This window comes from Lynx rufus, unplaced genomic scaffold, assembly GCF_022079265.1.
Source record: "Lynx rufus isolate CCGP_SWC_20201006 ecotype Redwood Valley unplaced genomic scaffold, mLynRuf1.p SCAF_7, whole genome shotgun sequence".
Classification (NCBI taxonomy): domain Eukaryota; kingdom Metazoa; phylum Chordata; class Mammalia; order Carnivora; family Felidae; genus Lynx; species Lynx rufus.
In genome coordinates, this window is record NW_025814889.1 from 136,930,956 (window position 1) to 136,945,554 (window position 14,599).

At 60.9% G+C, this 14,599-nt stretch overlaps 1 protein-coding gene across 1 annotated transcript; it reads right to left on the minus strand.

The window, feature by feature from the left end:
* Window positions 1–784: 784 nt before the first annotated feature.
* SHISAL1 (shisa like 1) lies at window positions 785–14,300 on the minus strand. Its single transcript, XM_047066415.1, has 3 exons — window positions 14,213–14,300; window positions 10,460–10,673; window positions 785–1,097 (listed from the first exon to the last, which is right to left on the minus strand). The coding sequence occupies exons 1-3, from the start codon at window positions 14,277–14,279 to the stop codon at window positions 785–787; spliced, it is 594 nt and encodes a 197-aa protein (XP_046922371.1). The 5' UTR covers window positions 14,280–14,300.
* Window positions 14,301–14,599: the final 299 nt, after the last annotated feature.

Below are 14,599 nucleotides of genomic sequence, written 5' to 3' on the forward strand. Positions count from 1 at the left end.
CCTCCCCTCCTTGCACTGTCTCCGTCTCTCTCAAAATAAATAAATAGAGTTAAAAAAAAAATACGTACAGCCCTCCTCACTCCGTCCAAGTCCGCCCTGCCCAAGGACGGTCGGTCATTCCCTACCTACCTCCCGCTGGCCTGGGACTCACACAGTAGAGAGTAGAGAAAGTCAGGTTTGAACATACCCCTTGGGCGGAGTACCCGGCTCTCCTGGGGCAGCCAGGCTACTAGGCCAAGCCCCCAATATCCCGCTTCCCTCCCCGCCTCCCTTCCTTTCCCCTGGACCACCCCCGAGCAGCTGGCCTGCATAACCTCAGCCGTCCTTGTGGGGCTCAGTGCACGTGAACCTAAGGAACCAACCCAGTAACAGGCTTACTTTCTAACTCCATGCCGAAAAAGCCTATCCCCCAACCTCCAAAAAGCCACTGGCTTCCTCTGCCTAGACCGCGCAAACTCGGCAAGCCATCCAGTTTCCCCTCTTGCCGTGGTAGCCGGGAGACTCACGACTCCATTAAACGCTCAGTGGCGACCACTCCCGCGCCAGGCTCTGAGTGCCATCAACTTGCGAGCTCGGCTCCCAAGCTCCGCGTCCACCTCTCGTTTTTGACCTTCTTGCCCAGGCTCGTGCTCTCACGGGCACCTTCGAATCCTTCTCGGCAAGTAAGACAAGCAAACGATCAGGCGGTCGGCGAGCCAAACACAGCAAGCAGTAAGGACCCGCTCTTTTCCGAGCTTGTCAAGGGCCCGTGATCCGTGGCGGCCGGGGCCTTGATCGCAACCACTCACCAGGCAGACGAGCTCTGGAAGGTCATCAGTGGTGGGTGGTGAGCATTTCCCTGCAGCGTGGGCGCGGCCTGCGGCAGCAGCCCCGGGGGAGGCTGGGGCTGCGGGGCCGGCTGCCCTGGCCGCGGGGGCCGGGCAGGATTGCCCCACCGCCGGGGGTCCTGTTTCATCCATTGTCCGTGGATGCCCCACCGCGCCAGGTAAACCTTGCAAATGTCGTAGTTCATTGCCGAGTAATACAAAAGATCCAGGACCAGCAGCATGAACACGAAAAAGCCATAGATCCACACTCCCAGCAAGGCGGTGTAATTGCTGGGGGGAAACAGAGACAGACACTGAGAGCAAAGACAGCAACAGCCCCCATCGACAGTTAATCCTCGGGGCTCCTTCGGGGTCCCAAGCCCCTCCCTGGGGGCACGGTGTCCTGGCTCCCCTCCTCACACCCACCCTCCACTTCCTGTCCTCCTAGATCCTTGGAATCCATTCCTCTGTGCCCTGTCCCTCCCCCCCCCCCCCCACGGAGCATCGCCCCCAGGACCCCGGGGGGGGGGGGCAGGGATCCCAGGGAGTTGGGAAAGACCTTCACCCTCATGCGTGCTGCTCTTGGGCCTGCCGGCTGTCCCCTGGGGGTGCCCCCTGCTTGCCCGCCCCCGGGCCTTTGTGTGTGCTGTCCTCACCTCCCGGGATGTTCTCCTGCATGGATTACTGCCTCCTCCCTCCCTGTCCCCCAGCAGCTCCTCCCTACCTTACTGGACCCAGGGCAAACGCAGGCCCTAACTTCCTGAGCCATACACCCCTGGCCCTCGGCGTCCCCCCCATGGGCTGTGGGGGATACGGCGGGGGCACCCCTCCCCCGGGCAGCCCCTCCCCCTTCGGACTCTCCCTCTTGCCCTTCCTCAGGAGTCCAGAAAGCAGACGTGGGCTCAGCCTCCCTCCCTGCGCCCCACGCAGCACTCACAGCCCCTGCCGCCACTGCCCTCTCCCCCTCCCCCCAGCACCGCCACAGGGTGCGTGGCTGGGGCTCTCAGGGTCCCCCGCCAAGGTCTCCGTTGTTCATTCACCCAGGACTTCCCCACTGAGGGCTGTCAGCCCCAGTTTTAGGCTGCCGGGGCTCACAGCTCCTTTGTGAAGCTTGGCTCCCCGCCACCCTGCCCGACTCCCCCTTGGCCTCCTGGACACTGCTTCCCCCAGGAAGCCTTCCAGACACGCTGCCCCTCCTACAGACCCCTCCTCTGACCCACAGTCCTGAGTGCCCGTCAGACCCGGCCCCCACCCCCCGGGACCGAGTCGTCTGGGTCTATCCGTCCCCCCGCCCCCACCTCCAGGCCAGGGTCTGAGTGTCCCCTGGGAGCCCAGGGAGGGCTGTTTCCTGGGCTGGGGCTGCTGTGCTCCAAACAGTGCTCGCCAGGGGCTGTGGCTGTTTAAAGAGACTGATTTATTAATCACTCAGAGACCGCCTCCATCTGGTCCCTGCTGCGGGCATCTGTTCAGGTGGGTGAGCGCTGGCGGGTGGCAGAGAGGAGGGGCACTGAAGAAAAGCAGAGCCAGTGTCCCGCCTCACTGCCCCCTCCCCCAGCTCCGGCCCAGACAGGGCCCCTGGGTGTCCTGGGTCCCCACGGCAGGTCCCTCTGGACCCTGCCCGAGGCTGGAGAGCACAGGCCTGGAGCCAGGGCACCTGGTTCCGTCTTCAGGTTCCTCCCTGGCCCAGCTTTGCTGTGCGGCCTGGGAGAACCCCTGTGTGTCCCTGGGCCCCGGCAGAGACCGTCTCAACTCACCCCGCCCAGTCGTGGCCTCAGCAGCGAGACGGGGGCGATTGCCCTCCGACTCCTGGGCCCCGGGCCAGGGCTGTTCAGTTTGGCTCACACATGCTCTTTGCCCGGAACGCCTTCCCTTCCCCTTGCTTAGCCAGTCTTTCGCCCTGAAGACTTGGCTTGGGTGCTTGGAGGTCCCTCAAGTGGGAGGTCTCTGGGTGCCCAAGCACTCAGCACGGAGCAGGCCCCGGTAAGTGCTCAGGGCTTGGTATCTGCTTGGGGGGAGGGGGGGGGACATGCGAGTCCGTATCTCAGCCACCCTCCTTCCCTGGTGTGGCCCCACCTCCAGCCACCACCTCCACGAGGCCTGCAGCAGTCTCGGGGGCTTGTTCGTGCTAAGGTGTGAATGACTGACAGCCAGGCCCCACGCTGCCGCACTTCAGGCAGAAGCCAGCTTTGCCTTGATACATCTGGATGTGGAATTTCTGGGAGGGAACAGAGGCTGGCAGTCCCCGCCTGGCTCGCCGAAGCAGGAGTCCTGGGGTGGACGTCCACGTGGACAGAGGAGGAGGGCCTGGCTGCGGTCTCCGGCCCTCCTGCTTTCCCCAGCACCCTCTCTCCAGCCTCCCCGGAGCCCCCACCGCATCGCTCCGAACATCAGGTTTTTCCTTGGTGGTTCCCATGGCAGCGGCCTCCTCGGGGCTGAGGGAGGGGAGCGGGAAGCGGGAGGCAGGGCCAGCTGCTTACAGATGCTGCCCCTGCAGAGAGGGAGACCAGGATGCCAGCCCGGGGGTGGTGGCTGGACCGCAGCTGGGCCTGAGCCAGCAGGGAACAAGAACAGTAATGAAAGCGGCAACCAGCGAACCTCGCTCTTCGCGCTTCTGCACGGCGGCCCCTTCGGCGCTCACAGCCAACACGGAAGGAAGCATCGTTGCTATCACCACCATCCCCGTGTTACAGATGGGAAACTGAGGCTCGGAGGGGTGAAGAGACTCATCTAAGATCTCACAGCCAGTGAGTGCAGAGCCAGGATTTGAACTCAGAAGTCTGGCCCCAGAGTGCACATTCTCAACCGTGGCGCCAATAGCGTCCTGGACAGGTGCCCCCAGGTTCCCAGGGCAGAAAGGTCGCCTCGAGGCCTTGGTCTGTGCCGCTCCTCTGCCTGGAACCCGCTCCCTACTTCCCGTGCGCCCGTGTCTCAGCTCAGCCACCTCCTCCTCCAGGAAGCCTTCCTGGGTGTCCCCTGTCAGATCCAACGCCTCCCTGGGGCTCCCAAAGTCACTGGGTTTCCCAGAACACACCGTGTCGTCTTGGCTGTTTTGTGGGATTGTTGGCCCCTCGAGCTCAGAGCTCGAACGCACGTCGAATGCTTCGGTGAGCTGGTGACAACGGAGACCTCGATATATAACTAGCTCCCTCACGAGACCTCACCTTCTCTCTGCACGTTCACTAATTGTTCATAGCGATACAGGCGATCACAGCACGCCGGTGCCCCGTGCTTCTCACTCCCCGCAACAATCCGGTGAGTTAGGAGGTCCAGGTGAGGACACGAGGTCCAGAGAGGCAAAGTCACCGGCCGGCTGGGAAGGGGCTGCGTCGGGATTCAGACCCGGGTCCGTCTGACCTCGGGGCGTGCCGAATCTTGGGAAAACCCCAAGGTCACGTCCAGATGTCCAGGGGGGGGATTTCCCACAGTGGCTGGGCTCACCCTGCCCCCCGCCCCGGAGCATCCTGCATCCCACTGTGTTGCTCTGTCCCAACTGGCATTTGGGGGGATGGGGAGTGGTGCCCTGATTCTCCCCCGCCCCCCACCCCCCGCTCAGGGAAAGGACGGGCGCACCGACAGGAGACGCAACCTTCACGGACTTCCCGCCAGGGAGCCCTCGCCAGACGCGGTGGGTGGCTGGAAAGCCCAGGCCACGGACAGCATCCCCAGGCGGCTCTCCTGCCTTTCTTTGCCTGCCTTCCTCACGGTTGGCCGGCTGGAACCATTCCGGGTTGTTGTTGTTGTTGTTGTTGAACCTCATTAAAAAAAATGCGATTTGGACATTAATTCCACCCAGATGCAGGGGTCTTTGTCGTGTGTACGCGTGTGCTTTGCAAAGGGCAGGATATAAAGCAGCGGCTGTTTTGTGGGGCAAGATGCGAAGCCAGAGGGAGCCCCAGAGGGCAGGTTTTCAGTGTATCTGGGGATATTTACAGCCTCCAATTCTTTTGGTGTTTCCCAAACAACAAACAAGAGCCTGGAGGGGTCTCACTGAGGACCTACTGGTTACAGGAGCAGGTACGTAGGCAGGAGGCCGGCTGTGGCCGGAAGGCGGCTCCCGCCAGGGCCCCAGAGGCGGTCCCCGCTGAGGACCCGCCGAGGCCAGCGGGTCAGAGAGGTACACGGGCCGCAGGGCCCCCAGCCGACCTCACCTAAGCTACCTGAGCCCCGAACCCGCTCACGAGGCGGCCTGTGGGTCCGTGTGACGAGCTGGTAACCCCGGTGACTACACTCTGGGCCCGAGAGGTCAGGCCCGCGTGGATTCAGAGCCCAGCCGTGCGCGTTTCTCCCTCCGTGATCTCGGGCCACAGCCTTGCTCTCTTCATCTGCCAAGTGGAGACAACGGTACCCCTGCTCGAGGGGCGGTGTTGTTTATGAGGCTTCATGCGATCACACGGGGCCTAGAGGGGAAAGGACCCAGCGGCTGCTGGCTCCTATGATGAAGGCACACACAGGAACGCTCAATGGGCCTGGGCCCAGAGAGGCCAAGCGACGTGCCCGGGGTCACACAGCGGCAGGGAGCCTGTCGGGCCAACGAAGCTGCGTCCACTACTATCAGAACGCTCACTGTCCCTCCCGCCCCGCCGGCAACGGGCTTGGCCCCACGAGGACAGGCAAGAGGAGTCCCGGATAGGCCCCTCACGTCACAGCAAGTGCTCAAAAGCGTTCCCCTCCCCCTGGCTCAGCAGAGTGTATTCTGACGAAGGAACGTCGTGATTCTAGGACCTCTCCGGTCGTTACAAGGCTGCCCGTGCGTCTGCGGGCTCCATGCCGAACAGGGCTTGAGGGGGTCGAACAGCCGACGAGAACATCTGGAAGCTTCTGACAGCCCTCAGGGGCTGCGTTCCGTGGCTGGAAGCGTCTGGACGGTGACGCGAGGCCTGCGGGACGGGGCCCAGGGCCCCGGGGAGCCCAGGTCCTCAGGCACCGGGGAAAGGAAAGCTTCTGGGGCAGAGAGGTTGCACGTGCGGCCAAGTGGGGAGCCAGAATTCATCCAGTCCGTCCTTGGAGGCCTTAGAGGACCCCTGTGCCTCCCGAGGGTCCCTCTCCCAGGCTCCCTCTCTTGCAGCCCACCTGCCTGGTGAAGGAACACCCGCTCACTGCACGAGACTCCGCCCCAGGCCACCGCTGTCCCCAGACAGAGCTGACCGCCGACCCTGAGCGCCCCGCCCCACCCCGGGCCCCAGGCGGACGCCCCCAAGGCAGGTCCGGGGCCCCGAGCCTGAGCCACCGGCCCCGGGAAGGCATGCGGCATGCGTCTCCTGAACGCCAAGGGCCCCTGCCCGCGTGGCAGGAAGTGGCACCTTGCCGTGGCCGTGGGCTCGGCGAGGCTGCTTCCCTCGCTCTGCCTGCCTTTCTGCCAGGACCAAAACAAACCATTCTGTTCCTCCAGAAAAACACAAATAAATAAGTCATCAGAAGTGCTCTCCTTTTCCCTGTCACCGGCCCTGCCTCCTCGCTGATTCACCAGCGGGGTGGGTGGGGTGGGCGGGTGCCAGGCAGGCGTGTGCTAATGGACCCCGTGCATCTTCAGAAAGCCCCACTGGGGGTCACGGCTGCCCTGGTCCCCCCGCACGGGCCGCGGCGGGCGCTCACGGGTCCGGGAGGTTGGCACATCTGGCCTCTTGGCTGAGATCTGGTGCGTTCCCCAGCATCAGACAAGTCCTGGCTTTCCAGGGACCGGTGACCCTAACAAGGGCCCCGGGCGTCCCTCAGGCCTCGACGGTGGCCGGACCCGGTGATCTCACCAGCCTGGGCCCAGCCCCTTCTTTCTTCCTCTCAGAGTAGCTGTGAAGGCAGCCACTGTTAACAAAATAACACAGGCGTCTTGCCCAAAGGGGTCAGGGCCCCAGAGGGCAGGACGGTCCCCGAGGTGGCTACCACCTGGCTCTCCTTCACGTCCCTCCGGGCTGTCCCCTCTCTGCCGCAGGCTCCCCCTGGATGCAAGGCCCCGGTCTAGCCCCCTGAGCCCCAGTCCCTGAGCTTGGGCGACTGCCTGGGGGCCTCTGAGCTGAGCCCTGGATTAATGATCTCTAGATGATGCTGGCCTCTCTCCTCAGCAGGGCCCCGGTCTTGCCCAGGCCACCATCCTGGCTTCTGTGGTGTCCTATGTCTTTGTCCCGAGCACCATCCATGAGAACAGACCCAGCTAAAGCCCTCGGGGCACCTCACGGCCCTCAGGAGAAAGCCCACGGCCCCTCTACCCTCACCCTCCACCTGTGCCCCACCGCGCCCGCCCCCCGCCTCTCCCCACGGCTCCCCTTGGCTCTTGATTCCATCGCCGACCGGCTGCCCGGAGCAGGCAAGTTACACGGCCTCTCCGCGCCCACCTTCCCCGCGTGCGACGTGGGCTAAGGATGGGCCGTGGGGTGCCTTCGGCGACATGCCGTGCTAACCCCGTGCCGCACGCCCCGTAAATGCTTTCTGGGGCTAAAGGGTAAGAACTAAGCTAGGCTTCTTCAATAGTTCCAGCCCTGCCCAGGGGAACGGCTTTATTTCAGGGCCCAACTCTTTATCACCGCAAGCAGGCCCCGCGGTGCTGAAATGATGGGGTATTCTGCGTGAGATCCTGTGGAAGGGTGCAGATTATAGAAACCTGTGGGCTTCAAAATGAGGATTCCAGACACCAGTCGCCAGAGCCTTGGAGAAGCCTGCTCGCCTTGCCAAGCCTCTGTCTCCCGTCTGGCTTTCGGCCGACAACGACAGCCCTCGGGGGTCCTAACCCCAGTGCTGGTACCGCCCTCCTCCCTCGGGGAGTCAGTCTTCGGTCTTATAAAAGACTTGGGTCAGATCCCAGGCTCGATTCCAGCCCTTGTGATGGACAGGACTTGCTAAACGACTTCACACACAGAATTATTCTAAGGCCTGAGCAGATGGCAAGATATTCAGGGGAAGCACCCATGCATTTGAGGAAGGAAGGGCTGGGGAGTCGGCCTTGGCGGGAGGAGGGAGATTTGGACGATAGTCAAGGAGTCTGCATCTCCCGCCTGACCAAAGGGAAGAGATTTCCCCGGAGTGATCACGGCACGGCGGCAAAGCATCCAAGTCCCAGCGCTGGACAGAGAGATTGGGGCTCAGACCGCGCCCCCCACCCCTCCGCTGTGGTTCCACAGTCACTCAACAAACCCTCCTTCCTTCCAAGTGGACTTTTCCTTACCATGAAGAAAATACAGCCAGCCTCAGGCTCCTTGGGAAAATATTAGAAGCATCCCAATTAATATCAGGGACAAGAGAAGAATGCCTGATCACTGTAAAGATGGTTTTAGAGGTGCTAGCCAATGTGATTGGACAAGAAAAAGAATGGAGGCACAAAAACTGGAAAGCAGATAAAATTGTCACTGTTTGCAAATAGCATAATTGGAAATGTGATAGAATCAACTGAAAAAGTGTTACAAAGAGAATTTCAGTAAGGTAGCTGAGCATAAAATTCGTATATTTTTATGTATTTATTTTGAGAGAGGGTGAGCATGGGTGGGGGAGGGGCAGAGGGAGAGAGAGAATCTGAAGCAGGCTCCACACCCAGGGAGGAGCTCAACGTGGGGCTCGATCTCATGACGGTGAGATCATGACCTGAGCCAAAATCAAGAGCTGGACGCTCAACCGACTGAGCCACCCAGGCGCCCCTACAATTCTTATATAGAAGCCATTAGGTTTTGTCATCGAAACGAGAGTCAGTTGGAAGATGCAATGAAAGAAGAGATCCAGCATCAAAAGAAGTAAGGAGGAATAAACGCAAAAGATATGCAATACGATACCCGTGAAGATAATCCCAAAACGCTACGGAAGAAAATTTGAACTGGGAAGACATACAGAGCTTCCTCAACTGATGACGCGGTTATGTCCCAAGAAGCCGGCTGTAAGCCGAAAATATTGTAAGGACACACTGCACATCGCAGCTTCGCCCAGCTGCCCTCAAACGGCTCAGAACACTCCCGTTAGCCTGCAGCTGGGCAATCATCTGCCGCAAAGCCTTGGGTGATAATCAAGTGTGGACCACGTCACGTAGTTTAGCGGATGCTGTTCCGAAAGCGAAAAAAGCAGAACGCCGATTGACATAGGCGCAGACTGCTGGTTAAGTGTGTTGGAGGTCGAGCCCCATGGTCGCCTGGCCGACTGGAAGTTGTAAGGCTGCCGCTATCCAGCCTTACCAACGAGGGTTGTACGATACGCTGCTGGCCCAGGACGGGATCAGAATTCAAAGTACGCGTCCTACTGAACGCACACAGCTTGCTCACCCTAGTGAAGCTGAAAAATCCTAAGTTGAATCAGCTTAAGTCAGGGACTGTCTGTACTCTGTTCTTGGATTCAATGTCATGGCAAGTCCATTCTCTTTGGATTAACCCATGCATTCGACACGAGCGCAGGAAAAAATGCTACCTGGATTCTTGAAGCGGGGAGCAAGACGACACAAGATACGTCCAAAGTTCGTGTGAAAAAAAGAGCTGGGGGAATAGTCTAAGAAGGCATTGAAACATATCAAAAGCCACAGTGGTTGACAAAGTGAGATGCTAGTGTATGGATAGACCAGTGAAAGGCATGAGAATGTGTCACCATCTAGATACTCAAATTTATATATTTTAGTATGTAAGTTTGACGTTTCCATCAGTGGGGGGAAGATGGGCAATTCAGTGAATGGTGTGGGGACAGCTGGCTGCCTATCTGGAAAGAAAAAATAAAAGTTGGATTCCTACCTCAAAACTTACATCCAAATAAATTCCTAACGGATCAAAGATTTGAAAGTAAAAAAAAAAAAAAAAATTAAAACATTAAAAAAAAAGTACAAGAAAACATAAGGGGATTTTTATGAGCTCCGAATCAGGAAAGACTTTCTCGGTCTGAGACAACACCCAGAAGAAGACACCAAAGATAAGAAATGGATCCGATGTGATCCTATAACAGCTAAAGATTAAGCATGAGGTGAAAGCATCACACATTCAAAGGCACACTGAGAAAATATTTGCAACACATCACATCCCCTTCATATATAAAGAGTGCCTGTAAATCACTAAGAAAGAACAGCAGAAAAGTCAATGGGGACGGGGCAAAGGACATAAACAGCTGGCTCGCAGTAAAAGCACAGACGGCTTTCAAACATGTGGAAAGATGCTTCGCTTATTTCGCTCACGGTAAGAGAAATGCATGTCGTTTCGATCCCGCACGCCTTTACCTAGCACACTCCCACTGCCTTTCTGCCGGGGATATCTCTCTCTCTTTCTTTACGCTCTTGGTCCCTTCCGTTTGGGCCTCGGTCTCTTGTGTTTGAATCGCCTTAAGGAAAGGGGCTGCGTGGGATTGATCTCTGGGTCAGAACTGTCAATCGATATTTGTCGTGCAAATAAATAAGGAAGGAAGGAACGAACGAACGAACGAACGCGGATTCCAGGCCCAAGCACCTTCCACGCCTCAAAGTCTTCCACATCCTTGACATCATCTAACTTCTGCAGCAGCCCTGGGAGCTGGGGGAGGTGGGCAGGGAGGCAGCCGTCGGTATGACGTGCCCATTTCCCAGAAGGGAAGGCTAAAGTCAGGCCAGAACGCCCGTCACCTGAAGGCTTTCCCAGACTCCTCCCGGGCCCACCCATCCTGTCCGGTGAGCTGCCAGCCGCCCCCGGGGACGGAGTGTCGGAGCGGGGCCGCGGCCCCAGCGCGGTACTCACTTGTGCATGTAGCCCTCGGACCCCGCCGTGAGGTTCGCCTGCATCACCGCCTGAAACTCTGTCTCGTTGCAGCAGTATTTGAAAACCGTGTTGTTATGGTGACAGCAGAGAATGAAGGTTTTGTTGTCCGAGAGCCGGGGGCAGTGGAAGCCGAAGTGATAGCGGCCTTTGTGGTCCGTGTATGGCTCACAGACTCGGAAGTGCGCGGACAAGACTGGAAAACAGAGTCACCGGCTCAGTGGGGTGCTTCCCCGAGCCCGGCTGCCCTGGGAGCCCACCAGCTCAGCCTGGTTCGCGGTGTCGCCAGCCTCTTCCCTCCCCAGAAGGGCTCTGGGGTCCAGTGTGAGCCTCACTTCTGCCAGGAAGCTGGCTCTGGGCTGCTGTCTCGGCCCAGGCCCCCCTTGCTGTCAGCCCTGCTTACACTGTGTCCCCCAGACTGGGGGCCCCTTGCGGGCAGGGCTTCATCTTAAGCCTCCGGGGCTCTGCACACGGCAAGGACACGACATTCGCCGAGCGCCTGCTCTGCACGTCACGCGCTGTATCTCGTTGAACCCGCTTGGCCTTCCCACTCTACAGATGGAAACACTGAGGCTCAGCGGCCTCCAGTGGTCTGCCTGAGCTGGTAAGGGGTGGTAGAGGGAATCCAGCTCAGGCCTGCCTGGGTCTGAAGTCCAGCCCTCTCCACTCCCCCGTCGCTGGCTTTAAGAACCTCTCCGACCCCGTGGGCTGGTGGCGGGCCTGTCGATAAGCCCAGGAAGCCTGGGTGGCGGGCAACCTGGGTGAGGGAACCAGGCTGCCCTCTTGGAGGAAGCGACGCCTCCTCTGTACCACGGTTGCTACTGAACGAGTGCCCGAGACCCGGAGGTCCCCAAGAGCCTGGCTTGGCCGCCCCCCTCTCACGGTCACAGGGCCGTCCCAGCTCTGGACCCCCCGTCCCCCAGCCCAAGGAGAGGGGCCCCTATTCAGCCACAGAGGCTGCTGCAGGCCCAGGCCAGTATTTACCAGTCGCGCCGACGGTGATAAATAGGACCGAAAGCCTAAGCAGATATAACAATGGAAAAAAATCTGGAAGCTGCTGTCTCGGGCTTAATTAGTATCTTCATAAAAGGGATCGCTGTATCTAATTTGTATCGCCGAAAAGGGGCTTCTTTGGCTGAGGACGCTTCTGCAACCACAAAGCCTCTGGTTTTGCAAAAGCTTCTCAGCCATTTCAAAGCTCTGTGTCTGCTTAGAGGTAATCAGACTGCGGCGAGGGGAGTCCCAGCTGGGCTGCGGGGCCGGTGGGCGGACGGGCCTCTGTGAGCTGGGGTGCCGGGGCCGGCTCGGGTGGCCTCGTGAGATCCTGTGCCCGAAGTACAGCACCCTCTTTCGTGGGGCTGGCATGGCCACGGTGGGGAGGTGGGCCCCCGTCTCAGGAGTCAGGGGAGCCCCCCCAGGCCCCCTGCTCGGCCTCGACCTTGGGAAACGGAAGCCCCTCCTGCGGGGAGACAGGGGTCACTAAGGCCGCCCCGTCCTTGGTGGGGCAGGCACCGTTTCGTTTAGTCTCCTGGACTCCCACTGTACAGAGTAGAAGACTGAGGCTCAGAGCGGTGATCTCCAAGTGTTGGGCCCTGACCTGCTGCGTCTACATCCCCTGGGGATGTGTCACAAGTGCAGCTCCTCAGGCCCCTCGGCGGACCTTCTGAATGAGAAGCGCTGGGGTGAGGCCAGGCCCTGCAGGGGGGCTGATGGGCGCGGGTCTGGGACCCACTGGCCCAGAGGAAGGACGCCCTAACGGCTGGATGTGAGGGTGAGAGGCGGGAAGTGTCCCCGTCCAGACAGGCGAGGAAGCTCAGGGAGGGAAGGGACAGAGTGGGGCGGGGCGGGAGGTGGGGGGGGGTGTCTTTGAGCTGGGTTTCAGGGGAGCCCGCTGTGCAGAGATGGGGTGGGGAGGGAGGCTGAGTAAGGCAGGGCGCGGGGCATCCCCCCGGATCACCCTGGCCACCGGCCGCCACAGATGGTCAGAGTCACCTGTTTTGCCGTTTGGCAAAGACAGGGAGGCCACCCCTGCTTCCCAAGGGAGAGAGTGCGAGAGCCGACGGAGCCCAGGGCTAGGGGCCGGGACAGCTGGGTCTGAATCTTGGAGCACACAGGGTTACCCGCACCATCACGGCCTCTCTGTGCCTCCTTCCCCTCATAGAGGGGAGACCACCGGGGTCCCGGACATAGAGGGGAGACCACCGGGGTCCCGGACATAGAGGGGAGACCACCGGGGTCCCGGATGGCTGGGGGCTCTGAGGAGGGTTTTTCGTTTTTGTTTTGAAAGTTTATGTCTTTATTTTGAAAGAGAAAGTGCGAGTGGGCGGGGGGAGGCGGGGGACAGAGAGGGAGAGGGAGAGGGAGAATCCCAAGCAGGCTCCACACAGTCAGGGCAGAGCCGGAAGTGGGGTCCGAACTCACGGACCGTGAGATCATGACCTGAGCTGACGGAGGCACCCGGGCGCCCCTGAGGAGGGTTCTGTAAACAGCAGAGCATCGGCTATGCTTCGAGCAGGGAGGTGTGAGTGGATAACACAGGGCTGTGCCTCCCGGCTTCTGGGTTCAGCGCGGTCCCAGGCTGTGCCTGGGGCCCGAGGACAGAGGGACACTCTGTTAGGAGGCCGGTGGGTCCTGAGGCACCAGGAGAACCAGCCCAGGTGGGGAGGGGACACCAAGGAGAGAGCGAGGACCACAGCGCGTCCCCATCTTGGGGACCAGTCTGGGCCAACACGGCCATCATCTAACGGCAGTGTGACTGTGTCGCCTCGGGCAGCTCACTGTCCTTCTTTGAGCCTCAGTTTCCTCATCTGTAAAATGGGGGGGGGGGGACCTTCCTCCTGTCTCCCGGGTGGCAGGGAGGACCCGATGAGCTAATGCACCGAAAAGGAGTCAGGGACGAGCTTGGTCCCCAGGGCCTTGGCCTGGCTTTGGCTCTGCTGTCCTGGGAGCCCTCATCCCCCAGGGCCCTTCGCGGCCTCCTTCTGAACCAGACCCTCAACGAAGGGTCAAGGGCAGGAAGCTGGTGTGAACAGTTCTGCCAGAGCACCAGGCGTGCGGAGCCCCTGGGGATGAACGGACGAACGAGAGAGACAGAGAGACAGACGGAGACAGAACCAGAAGATGGGGGAGACAGAGAGAGAGAGAGACAGACAGACGGACGGAGACAGAGGGGGAGGACCGAGCTGGCGCCTTGCTCCGAGCCGGATCGGGCTCTGCCAGCGGGCCAGCTCTGGTTTGGGGCAGCCGGAGGGCTTGCTTTACGCCCATCTTTGCCAACAGGGGTGCGAGAGCCCACCTGCCCCGTCGGGGGGCGCCTGGGAGGCGGGTCAGGACCCCGGCCCCTGCACTAGCCGTCACCTCCCGTTAGCCAGTCCGGCGCTCAGCCTCAGTTTCCGCATCCGTGCAACGGGATGACCGCGACGTTTCAGACCTGGCTTTCGGGGGGTAGGTAGGAAGTCGCGGGGAGCCCTCTCCCGGGGCCGGCAGCCGCCGTTAACCCCACCGCGCCCAGGAGGGCCCTCAGCCCGGTCCCGTGGCAGGCACGTGGGGCGCAGCACACAGGAGGCTCCCCCTGCCGGGCACCCATCCTTAGCTGCCCTCACCAGGGGGGACGCCGGGGGCCGAGGGGCGCCTCCCTGCCGGCACCCGGACCCCGGCCCCGGCCAGCGCGGACCCCGGGAAGGGACCGCCTGCGCCCCCGCCCCCCTCCCCACCGGCCACCCACGGAGGTCCTACCTGCAGAAATCAGCAACGAGAGGACAGCGAGCACGTTCAAGGACTGCTGGCCACAACTGGTCATCATTCGGCTTGCATCGGTCCGTCGAGAGCCGCCTGGGTAACGAGATCCGGGAGAGGCCGGGTGTGGGCCGCCCTGCCTGCGGGTGCAGGCACTGGCCGCCGAGGGGGACACGGGCGGGGACGCGTGTGCGCTGGGAGCCGGGGCCGGGCCGGGGCTGACGGAGACCATGCCATCCGAGTTCCTTTCTGGAATGAATGACCCCCCCCCCCGCCCCAGGCCACCGTCACCTCCACTTCTCTGCACGCCAAAATGAGACTTGATCCAAGGCGGACGGATGGCTCAGGTGCGGAAGGGACTGAGGCCGGTGGGCCGGCGCCCGGAGC